General features: G+C 41.3%; 1 protein-coding gene across 1 annotated transcript in view; it reads right to left on the minus strand.

Moving 5' to 3' along the window:
- Positions 1–1,282: 1,282 nt before the first annotated feature.
- The window catches only part of FBXW2 (F-box and WD repeat domain containing 2), a 130,576-nt gene continuing 119,482 nt past the window's right edge, over positions 1,283–12,376 (minus strand). The window contains exons 7-8 of the mRNA XM_078865527.1: positions 6,780–6,949; positions 1,283–5,405 (exon numbers count right to left, since the gene is read on the minus strand). Coding sequence (XP_078721653.1) covers positions 5,117–5,405; positions 6,780–6,949 — 459 coding nt within the window. The 3' untranslated portion in view covers positions 1,283–5,116. The remainder of the gene's footprint in view (positions 5,406–6,779; positions 6,950–12,376) is intronic.

A 12,376-nucleotide genomic window follows, 5' to 3' on the forward strand; every position in this document is an offset into this window, starting at 1 on the left:
GGGACTAGGCTCTAAAGAAAGCCGTCTCGGGTGTGGGCCAATCAACTTCAAGGACAGTGCATATTATCATCCTTATCAGAGTTGCTTCTTTTTGTTTGCTTTTTTGACTACTTGTGTTGTGGTCATTGCAAACATGATGCCTTGAATAAAGGTGTCAGTTTTGTACCAGTTAAAAGGGTAAAAACCTACTATCATATTTTGCCACTGGTAAAAGAGATCTCATAGTGTAAATGCTTACCCCGAGCTCTCAATACTCTGATATTGCACTGTGTTTGAGTTGTACGCCTTCTGGTGTCATCTGGCCCTACACCAATGGGGACTAGGCTCTAAAGAAAGCCGTCTCGGGTGTGGGCCAATCAACTTCAAGGACAGTGCATATTATCATCCTTATCAGAGTTGCTTCTTTTTGTTTGCTTTTTTGACTACTTGTGTTGTGGTCATTGCAAACATGATGCCTTGAATAAAGGTGTCAGTTTTGTACCAGTTAAAAGGGTAAAAACCTACTATCATACCTATTCGGAACTATAATTACTGTAATGTGAAAATTCACTCTAATAATTGTCTGGGCTTATGCATCACAGGTATACTGTAATTTATTTGGCAATGAAGACAGAAATATACAATTTATGTGCGTCTTAGAAATGAACGTTTGTGTTAATTGCCTACATTTTCACTGAGCCATGTTCAAACGAGAGGTTATTTAAGTTTCTGGAATCAAAATGCCACACTTTGTACTAGATCACTAGGTAACATCCTTCAATATCTGGGCAATCAACAAGCTTTTCAAAATCTGTTTCCACATTTGCTCCTTTTTATCTACCATCCTACCCAATTTACCAACATCCACAAATCAGGTAGACCAGTCAGTAACGATATCATAAATATCATTGCGTAAAAGAAAAAAAGATTATGACAAATAATGGTTCTGCCAACCTCTGAAGCCAAACATTAGTTTTAAAACCCAGCTGCATTATGGCACTCTGCTTCAGAAACAGGATTTTAATTAACACTTAAAAGGACCGCACCATATAAAGGGTATGGAACAGGAGAGGGTGGTTTATTAATAAGGAACAAGTTGCACAAGAGACAGTTACAGCACAGCGCTAGTGGATGATGAAGAGACGCTCAGTTTATGGTAGGAACCTCCTGGTTACACCAGGCCACTGGGGATTATTGTGTCCGTCGTGCAGGGAGGGGCTGGGTAGAGAGGAGAGGGTGGAGAGGGGCTGGGTGGGGAGGGTGGAGAGGGGCTGGGTGGGGAGGGTGGGGAGGGTAGGGCTGGGTGGGGGGTGGGTGGGAGGGGTGGGGAGGGGCTGGTCACCCCGTGGTGCCCTTATAAAACTCAACGTTTAACCTACTCACGCCGGCTTGTGCCCGCCCTCAGTCGGGCATATTTGCGGAATACACCACGCCGCCGTTGACCCTGGCCATTGACCGAGCAATCCAACGTTCCTACCAGCTCCCTCCGCAGGAATGTGTTCCTTGTTGATGAGTAATTGTTATATTCTCGGAAGAACATCAAGAGCCCCAAAACAATTCTGTTTGACAAAAAATGCTTACAATTAGGATGACTTTTTGAATATTTAGTCTGCAGTGTACAACGCCCGGTACGTAAATAATGCCAAATAAATTGTGACAAAATGACATTCAATTTAAAAACACAGAAATAGGTTTACATATGCGCAATTGCTCAAGAAACGCTTACGATGTAAGCATTTATCCAAACTAGTACCTCTAAACAATTTTTTTAATCAGTGTAAGATACACAGTAAATTGTACACAGTACATGAATACACACATTTAGTGATGCGTTCTAAAGATAAACTGCAGTGTTTAGTAATAAGCATGTTATCATTCAATGTATTACTACAAGGAAGTTCTGGATTAATTTGCTTTCAGTACTCAACTACCTGCAAAACATAAGAATCCTAACTTTACAAGCAAATGTAACAGTGCATTTTTCAACATGAAAAAGGCACGATAAAACTCGTGACTAGTTTTAAATCTCTCTCAACTCTTGGCCACACGCAACTACTTTAAACTACATTGCAAGCCAACTTGAGCTTTCAGATGTATTTCATCTCAGTTCCAGATCGTATGCTTTCTGTAAAATGAATGTTCAGGTTAAAGACGCACAACAATACACAGCGCTTGAAGCCGACCTGTATTTGCCGAGTTAAGAAGGGCTGTAGTCCCCCCCCCCTCACTTTTTTTACGAGCCTCCAAGTTGTTACGTTGCATTGTGCCCAATAGTTCATTCAGCACTTTACAGCAACGCCTAAAACAAGCAACATGCATGCACGAGACCAGTCTTGTTTTCAACATCACATTCAGGAAACGCGCACGACTGAATGGACATCGGATAAACTCTGAGATGTACAGCGCTATAAATGTATTGCTCATGCCAATGCTGGCGGCAGAAGGGCTTCCACTTGAGGGAGATAGAGGCCCTATAAAGGGTAGTTGGCCTACTCTTCCATGCTGGCCAGACAACTTGGAAGAGATACGATAACTCACACTTTGCCATATCACACACACACAATCTGCTGATCAACTGTGCTGTACCCAATATACTGTTGGGTGGTCAAGGGTGGGTTGATATAAGAAACTCGCAAATTGTTTCAACTGCTGCGCCAGACAGAACCGGCGACAAGTCCTGAGTACTCACCGTTACACCGCAGCAGCAGCAGTATCCTGAAGCGTATCTCAACAAACGTAGCCATGTGCAGAGACGGGGAAAGCAGAACAGTGATTTTTAAACTCCTATAAAAGTAATGCAACCACAGTTGCAACCTCACTGCGGATATTAAGATAGATTTTACACCCTCCACCACTAACTGCCAGGTCATCACCAAACAGAATTTTCGGGCTACTAGCAGACTGCCAGCACAAAACCTTGAGGATTGCTGATTTGGCCAAGAGTAAAAAAAAGCATGCATGCATTGCCATTAGTAATGTTTACATACTGCGGCAGAGAGAGGCCAACACGATTACCCTTGTTCATGTTTAGCACAGGAGAGATAAAGTACACTCAGATAACAAAGCACAAATGTGTATAGGCTGTGAAATGAGTGCAGCACAGAAAAGGTAATGGTGAAAGCAGGAAAAGGTAAGTGAATTTATCTCAGAGTGCAGATAATTTTCTGAATGTACACCAGTAATATTCATGGCAAAACCATTTCATATTTGCGATTGTCAAAACTATGAATATATTTTACTCATTGGGGAAAAACCAAGAGTAACACAACATTCTTAAATGCATTAAGATTTTGTTGAATTACCCAATGAATGGTGCTTCAATATTTCTTTACAATGCGAATCTACAGAAACGGAGTTAATTTGCGAACAAAAAAATGAAATTGAGCATGATGAAAATATAATCGTTTAGCTTTATTTTGGTGTTTATCCTTTAACATTGGTGAAATATTTAAGACTATACATTTCAAACGTTCCCAGGAAAAAAGCATCTGACAAAATATGTTGGCAGGCTATAGAATGGCAGGCAAAAATATGACATTTAAATCAATAAATCAAAAACAAACAGAAAACTATAGTAGACTTTCATTTATTTGTACAGGTGTTCAAGTTTTATATTACATAACGCTGACAATTCAGGAACTTTCAATTTAACAATTAACAGATCATATCTGCAACATTCTCCTTGAAACTGTAAAATCTGTGACCTCCTGCATGTCTTCTGGTCTAGTAGGGCTTTAACGGTTAAAGGCATAAATATGTTTCCGCAAGACATTGTGAAGATGTGTTTATATTATTAATGGAAAAGTTCTTGGAAAAATAAACCCACTCAACAGCAGCAAAACAACGACTCTCCGCCCAGCTGCCCCCAAAAGTAACGAGTGAAATAAACAAAAAATTATGGATCGTTAACAGTGTCAAATAAATGAGATGCTCAAAAAATAAATTAATCAACATTACAGCCAGCCTTTATTCAGACTGATTTAGAGAACAGCCAAAACAGTTATCGAGGTGTGACGGATACTGGCACGTACTAGTAGTGAGTGTCTGCTTTGCCGTCTGGATCAAGGTGTGCTTTATGCAAATGTTTACTGCTTGGGTGGGTGGGAAACAAACAGAATCTCCCCAGATTCCCCACCCGGTGACCTTGCACATCGATATGCCCCCTGTGCAGCAATGCAGAGACTCACTCAGTCGTGATACTTGATGCCTTCCAGTTAGCCACAGGCCAATAACCATATTTATTTGGCTCATAAACTCCGTATAAACTGTACAATTTATTTCACTGTTATCGAGCTATTAAATATACATATATAAAAAATATATTAAATTAAAAAAGACACGGACGCAATGAAAGAAAGCCAATACTTTTTTTTCCCCCATTTTTGTTGCCTTACTAGCAAAGACCAGAACGATGCAATCCTCGGTCAAACCGGACTTGGCTGTGAAGCTGGCACCGCAATGACTGGAGAAAATAAAGTAAAAACGTGTTCCGTCATTATGAAGCACCATCAACGAGCTTGGCTCTGTGCTAAAGTCAGCACCCTCTGTTGCAATGTGGATGCAGCCTTTCAGCAGATTATACGCTTGTGAACCATGCAGAGAGGACAGTGGCCTTTTTCTAGACTCTTACAGACAAAGAGGACCCCTGGCACCATGTCCTGAAAACTGGCTTCCTCAACATTCTTCCTCTTTTCTCACTTATTGGCAAAATATCAGCAGAGTACTGTTATCAGTTATGACGAGGGTGAACATGGTCATGCTAATATTACGCATTAATTTAAAAGCAGTCACAGCTATAGTTGTGTGTGTGTGTGCGCACGTATATAATACACATACACACGTGCACAAATGGCTTTTGTTTAATATGGAACCCCAGGCTATAATTGAGCTTACTAAAAGGAGCATGGGTGTGTATGGTCAGCTTATTAAAACATTAACTGCCTTACTTTTAAGAGGATTAACTGCCTTACTCTTCTGTCACCATCACACGGCCGTAGCCCTTTCAGGGGTTACCCCACCCCCCCACACTGCCGTTAAGAGCTTGCGTTGGAGACTGCTGATATAAACCGATGGCTCTACCCCCGCCCACTGCCAGCCACCGCTCAACACTTCCTTACTCTGCACTGCTTTTCGGCGCTCAACCGTCACCCTTCCAAAACACCAGGTGGATGCTGTGGTCCGGCATGCTGGTGGCAAACACAAGACCCTGGTCGTTGCCGCCACTGAAGCCGTGTAGCCACTCGGCCTCGCCGGCTAGGAAGCTCGATCCACGCTTGGAGCGGCGGTACGAGGGCAGCGGCCACGTGCCCACGCAGCGTTCCGAGCGCACGTCCACCACGCACAGGCTCCGCTGATCCAGCAGCAGTGCGAACGTCTCGCCAAAGCGCAGCAGCGACATCGGCGGTGCATCGCCACATTTCATCACCCTGTCGAGGCGCAGGGAACGGGTGGACGGCGTAGAATTTGTTACGAGCAGTGCTGCAAAGCACTTGAAAATAATCGTCATAATCATGATAGGCCTTGGTAAATCTTACTGTTTCGTGAAGGCCTCCACAAGCTGCCGCTATTCTATCTTGATCCTGCAAAGCGATGATCCCCCTAACAAATGCACATGAACTGATCCATCGCTCCTGCTTGGTGGAAGTTCTCTAGGATGCGTTCTGTTTCTTGGCTGGCACACCATCATTATTCTTGACCATCGGCCATTATAACTTTAAGCAACATGTACACTGCCCAACCCACTTACTATTTTTAACTGTTTGAATTATGTCTTTAACCTGCATATGCTCTAAAATCGATGTGCTCCCTCAATGCAATTTCTAGCATGCATCTCTCCATGCAAGCTTGATTAGCATGGATGGCTATGTATAGTGCAAAACATATTCAACATAAATACGGAAACATACATTTGCACAGTTGAATTTTTGTAAAAAATTAATGTTCACGACCATATTTTTTAACCATATGTAGTATGCGCACTGATTAAAAACTGCCTTCTTTAGACACATTGGCATGTTGCATTTCATTATCGAGTTCACCTTTCCAAAAGCACTCAGACCTGCTCTCAGCCGCCTTTGCGTCTGGCATCAGTAACATGTAAAGTATAAATTTCGATTTAAAGCTTTCGTGACTGCAGGGATTCACCTTCTTGGTTTTTTCGGTAAAATCACGTAAAAGGGAAATAATAAAACAATAAAAATTAAATTTGTAGAAATCCATCTTCAATTCGAGTTCAGCATAGACGGTCTGGTTGAGCACAACCTTTGTGTTGTTTGATTTTAAAACAAGGACTGCTTACGTTGTGGCCAAAACGTCGTGAGAATTGTATTTTATTATGTTTAATTTCTTATTATTTTATTATTTCCCTTCTACGTGACTTTACCGAAAGAACTAAGAAGATGTAAAGTATAATTCGGCCACGAAAGCAGCTGAAAAAAGGTGAACGTGCAATAAGTTTGCTTAAGGTGACAAAACAGACATGCCGAGAAAAAAAAAGTATAATAATTTCGATTTAAAGCTTTCGTGACTGCAGGGATTCATCTTCTTGGTTCTTTTGGTAAAGTCACGCAGAATGGAAATAATAAAATAATAAAAATAAAAGATAATAAAATAATTTAATAATAGAATAAAAGAATATTGTATAACCTTTCATTTTTTTTATTTTTTTATTTCCATTCTACGTGACTTTGCCGAAAGAACCAAGAAGATGAAAGTATAATAAGTTTGTCCTCAAAGCTTCCTCGACTCCCAAGACTAGTTTTGAAGATGGTGGGGTGTAAGCGAGAAGGTGGCACACCCACCTGATCTGCTGGTAGTTGGAGAAATCCCACTGGATGACTCCGAGGTCGGAGGCACACATGATCGTGCGCCCATCGCAGTGCAACTGAGGCTGCAGGCAGATGGTGCGGTCGTCACTGACAGACAGAGTTCTCAAGCACTGGCAGTTGATCTCACGACTGATGGGCCACACCTGGACAGAGAAAAAAAACACAGGTTCGCATTTCCACGTCCAAGTTCCAGATACGCTCGAGTAACACTTCATCTTCGGAATCCATTGACCCTCTCCTTATTTGTAATATTTTTGTTTTCTCCAAAATTGAGTTCTTTCAAACAAACACTGCATCCCAAGCAGCATTTGTTGTTTTACATTGTTCCTTATTCATTGCTTTAGTTTCCGTTGAACTTCTTCTGTACTTAAAAAACTAAAAGAACCTCAACCGGCAATGTTATTGGTAAAATAAATGTCAAATGAACGTTCTATTTTTGTGTGTCATTCACCTTCCAAATCCCAGCGCAATGACAAAAGGATTCTAACAGACAAGAGCAGCAACATGTGGATCAGAGAACAAACGGGGGGGGGGGGGGGGGGCAAAGCACTCATTACCAAGATAATCAATTAACCAAAGACATATCACCAAAGGGGCTGGCAAAATAGATTTACAGACATAACATAGCAAGAGTATCCGGGAGGCAGAGCAAATCTGGATGAAAACTGAACAGAAGGTGGTAATAATGAACCAGTAAATTATTTGTTGGGTTGCCTTTATGCAATAGCAAACAAATGATGCCTGATGATAGTTAGGAAGATAAAAAAAAGAGATAAAAATAGAGGTAAGGGCACTAAGCTGGCACGGACAAGATGGTGGGTTAGAATCCAGGCTGTGATTATTACGCGTGGCTCTTAAAGTGTCTCAGCCCAGTGGCCAATGACTGCACACACACAAAAAAAAACCCCAGCACATTAAAACGAGATTTTTGTACTTATGGTAAATCTGGTTTTCGTAAGAGGTCGCCGACACGCTGCGAACACAGATATCAGAGACTGAAGGAGATGGCTGATAAACACAGGCCTGGACATTGTGGCCCTGGACCTCACACGAGAGGCAGTGGCAGCAGGGGCAGATAAGAACAACAAACCCGTGGGTTTTGAATGTATTATTTGCATATGCACTTAATATGGATACATTCCAGCCCGGGTTATTAAAATACGAGTTTAACTGTCATACGACTAACATTACTGTAACCTGGCGGGACCAGTGGATAAGTGTTGGCCCTTAGTGTGGACCAGAGGTCATTTGAAGGAGGGATGTTAGTAGCTCTCCTTTGATAACTGCTTCTATGGCTCTTCTCCAAGGGGTTGCACTGCTCTGCGAGATATCTCCATGGAATATTTGTCTCATGACATGCCACCAAATGCACAATGGGGATAGAATTTGAGAATAAATACAAAAACATTAAGACAAATTACAAGTGAAAATATCTATATTCCCATAGCATTTAATTGTGAGCAGATTACAGTGTCATAATTTCTGAATGTAAAACATATAAGTGACAATCAAAGTGTATTTCAGCAAAAATATTTTCAGTAAATTTGGAATGTTTATAAAGCAACAGACAAGGTTGCTAAGAGAACAAAATCTAATTTTGTTGCTTAACCAAATCACGTCACTATATATACACACACAAACAGACGTTTGTTGCTGAGAAACTGCTGGAACTACTATTGTTGTCCTCTAAGAAAAATTTTAAATTTGGCACCAACATGGTCAAGGAAATGCTTAGACGTAGAAAAAAATGCCTTTCATACTCGTAACCACTGGCAGGTTGAATCTGCTCTTGGCTTTAAAAATCACACACTATTGGAGGTGAATAATTTAGAGCAATGGTAGAGGAGATCGTATAAATCTTGACTTGAAGCTTTCGTAACTGCAGGAATTCATATTCTTTGGGTCTTTCGGTAAAGTCACGTAGATAGGTTCACAGAAAATAACAAAAAATAACAAACTAGATTCGAAGTTTTCGTGACTGCAGGAATTATTATTTGGTTCTTTCAGTAAAGTCACAAAGAAAGAAATTAAATTAGGCAGATCTGAAACACGGTAGGACCAATACCTCGGCCATGGCTGATCATTGTTTTAATGCAGTGGGCTCACACGAAATTGATTTCTTTAAGAAGAAGGTACTTTGCAAACCCACTGGCTATCAACAAAGATTCGTTCATGAAGCCATCCACAAATAGACACACAACTTCAATCGAGAAGATGGGTACAAACTGAGCAAGCATTGGAAGGACGTTATCAACCAGTGTACGTCATAACTGGCTGTGATGTTCCCATCCTACCACCTTCCGATGTTAGTTGTTATTTTCGGCTCTCTGATTTGACATTAACAGGTTAAATTTCGCACACCAACACAGCCACCTCGCTCGCGAGCTCGACGTTGCTGCTCTGCGATCTCCCATTAACATGCTAATCTCTCTCATTAACAGAGCCACCTCCACACCCACGTGCAGGTCGCCCTCTGATATCATATTAACATGCTAATCTCTCACATTAACAGAGCCACCTCCACGCCCACGTGCAGGTCGCCCTCTGATATCACATTAACATGCTAATCTCTCACAGTAACAGAGCCACCTCCACACCCACGAGGAGGTCGCCCTCTGATCTCCCATTAACACGCTAATATCTCACATTAACATAGCCATCTCCACGCCCTTGTGGAGACCGCTCTCCGATCTCCCATTAACATGCTAATCTCTCAAATTAACATCACTAGCCCCACTTCGTTGATGACCCCTGGGCTACACCCATTTTAAACCTTTAAAACTGTCTCTGCCCCAGCAGCTTTCCCCCTCATTTTTTCCTGCTGATGACGATCGCTTGTGTTGTGATCGAAACGTCATCGTTTTTTGTCTTTTTTGTTATTTTCTTTGAACCTATCTAAATCATTTTACCGAAAGACCCGAAGAATAGGAGATAGTATATTTAGAGTGTTTAGCATGAGACCAAAACGTTTATAACTTTAGATCAACCCTAAAGTATAAGTGAAGACAATCCAGAGAACCATATTTTTTCTAATTTGGGTTAAATCAGTTAATTCATGTTTAAGTATCATCTTATCCTAAATCTCATTAAACATGTCACTACCTCTATCTAATGTTCAAAAGACATTGAACATTAGATAGATAAATGAATGGGGAAGTGGTGACGTGGTTAGCACGTTGCACTCTGAATCCAGCTATCCCAGTTTTATTCCCGGCAATTGCCAAATAGAGAAAAGTGACATCTGAACCATTCTTAGATCACCGCCTATACTACCCTGCACTTACCAGGGTGGTGAAGTACAGTCAAACAAAACCCATGTCCGACACGGCATGGGGAGGCCTTCATCCAACAGTGTATTGACAAAGCTACGCAAATAAATGATTAATGTTGTTTAAGTAGATGAAAGATATGGATATAAAATCTACGTAGTATCTCGCAAATACAAGGAGTACTTCACATTATTTATTTCAAGCCAACTGTAAATTACTCGAGTATCACATTTTTGCTGATTTTATTTATTCCTCCTCCATGAAGAGGTCATGTTCTTTTGTTCCAATTGCAGAAAGATTGGGCTTTTGTGAAAGCCGAGTTCATCTCTGGCTACAATCAAACTTTTGATCAAGATGAAGTGCTCAGTTGTTCTCGATTGTAAGGCATTAAATTGCTTTTCTGGAACAGCGATCGAGGGTGCACGGGGCTGAATGCCCGGCAGAGGAAGAGATGCTGTCCTCTTATGAGCAGATCAGGAGCATTGAAAAAGTGTAAACATATAAAATAAGATATATGGGGAGGGGAGGGATGGGGAGGGAGGCTTGTGAAAGCAGATGATTAATCCCTGACCTCAAGGTCAGCAGGCTTCCAACTGTCACTCAGACTTGGGAGTGAAAATTGAGTAGAGGGAGTCAGGGATGCAGGTTAAAAAAACGCACGTTACAAACGTAGAAATGAATATTTAGCTTAAAACGCGGTGGTGGGTTTGTGAGGAATGCTGGCAGTAGGCTGTACGTGCTTCAGTGATCTGTGAGACCAGGTGGCAGAGCAGTGGGCTGAGAGATGGGATCGGGCAGCATAGCAAATGAGTCATTTTCTGGGATTTTCACTATGCACGTGTGGTAGCGAGCACTGTTCCTGCGATGTCATCTCGTCAACCTGCTCCATTACCCAACACAAAAAGCTGCCACAACTCGCAGCGCTCCCCCGCTCACATGGCTCTGGCTCTGTCACGCGGCGCATACACAATGTGTAATGCTCGTGCCACACCGCTCAGGGATTGCAATGCTCTGCAGCGGAATGAAAATGGAGATAATAACAGTGAAAACATAATAAATGCCACCTTGGTAGTGTACCTTGAGATAGGTCATTTTGCACATAAGCCAATAGATTAATGCGTATGTCGTGATCCCAAATAAAAAAAAGACAAGAATCAGATTCATGATATCTCTTAAAATGGCAAGACATTTTCAATATTTCACGTAGACAAAGAATGCTGTTATTGGTTACACTATTTACTAGTTCATTAGAAACAGGCAGCACATTGCATAGTAAGGATGGCTCACTCACTCTCAAATCAATTAATCTATAATTCACACAATTTTACAATTTCCTTTTTTAATGCTCTCTCAACACCCTGAAGAATATGCGAAACTCCTCTTATCCATGATCATATTGCCTGCTACTCCTATTATCAATGCAATTCATGTTATATGTAAGTAGATTCTTCCTGTTGTCAATATTTATTATACATGGATAAGGCAGGTAATCTGGGAGTGGTCTCCCAGAAGCACTACTTTCACCCTATAATCCATGTCAGTTTAACACGTAGGCTTTCACGACCAATATAATCCATAATAGAGGTTTTTGAGTTAGATCGCGTAAATATCTAAATGTGTCATTAAAACCCGCCAACACACCGGTGTGCTGAACTAGTGACGAATTGGCACGTTCTGTTTACGTGACAACCCTTACTAGTTGGCTGTGTCAGGAGGTGACGGGTTTTAACGACATATTTATACATTTACACGATCTAACCCAAAAACCTCTACTATGTATTTTAGTCGTATTTATGTGAAAACGAGATATCTGGATGTAGCCATGTTTCATATATAATACAAGTCAGCTAGAAGTGGTGAAACAATAAACCAATTTTACACGCCTATGCCAAACTATCTGTAGTCATGTTTGCAAACAGGCCTCAGATAATAGATTCCACGAACAGTGTCCGTCACATCAACGCAGATAAGGAACATTTCATTTGACAGACAAAATGTCGAGGTTTTGGTAAACTCTCAAGCACAACCAAAAGTAGAAATAAGCAGAGTAAAAAATGTGGATAATTTCAGATATTTGTTGGGCAGTGAAAACTTTTTCAGAACAGGACATTAATGGTACACAGCATCAAAAATTGTACTTCTCCAATACAACCACCCCTAACCTCAATGGCACTTATTTTATCGGTCATACACACGAGGCTCCAAATTAGGCCTATTAAGCTGCCGATGACATTCGCTGATCTGCTGACACAATTACACAACTCTCAATCTCAACCCACTGCCGCCGCTTCTCTGCCGCGT

The sequence above is a fragment of the Lampetra fluviatilis genome, chromosome 20 (genome assembly GCF_964198595.1).
Source record: "Lampetra fluviatilis chromosome 20, kcLamFluv1.1, whole genome shotgun sequence".
NCBI classification, from domain to species: Eukaryota; Metazoa; Chordata; class Hyperoartia; order Petromyzontiformes; family Petromyzontidae; genus Lampetra; species Lampetra fluviatilis.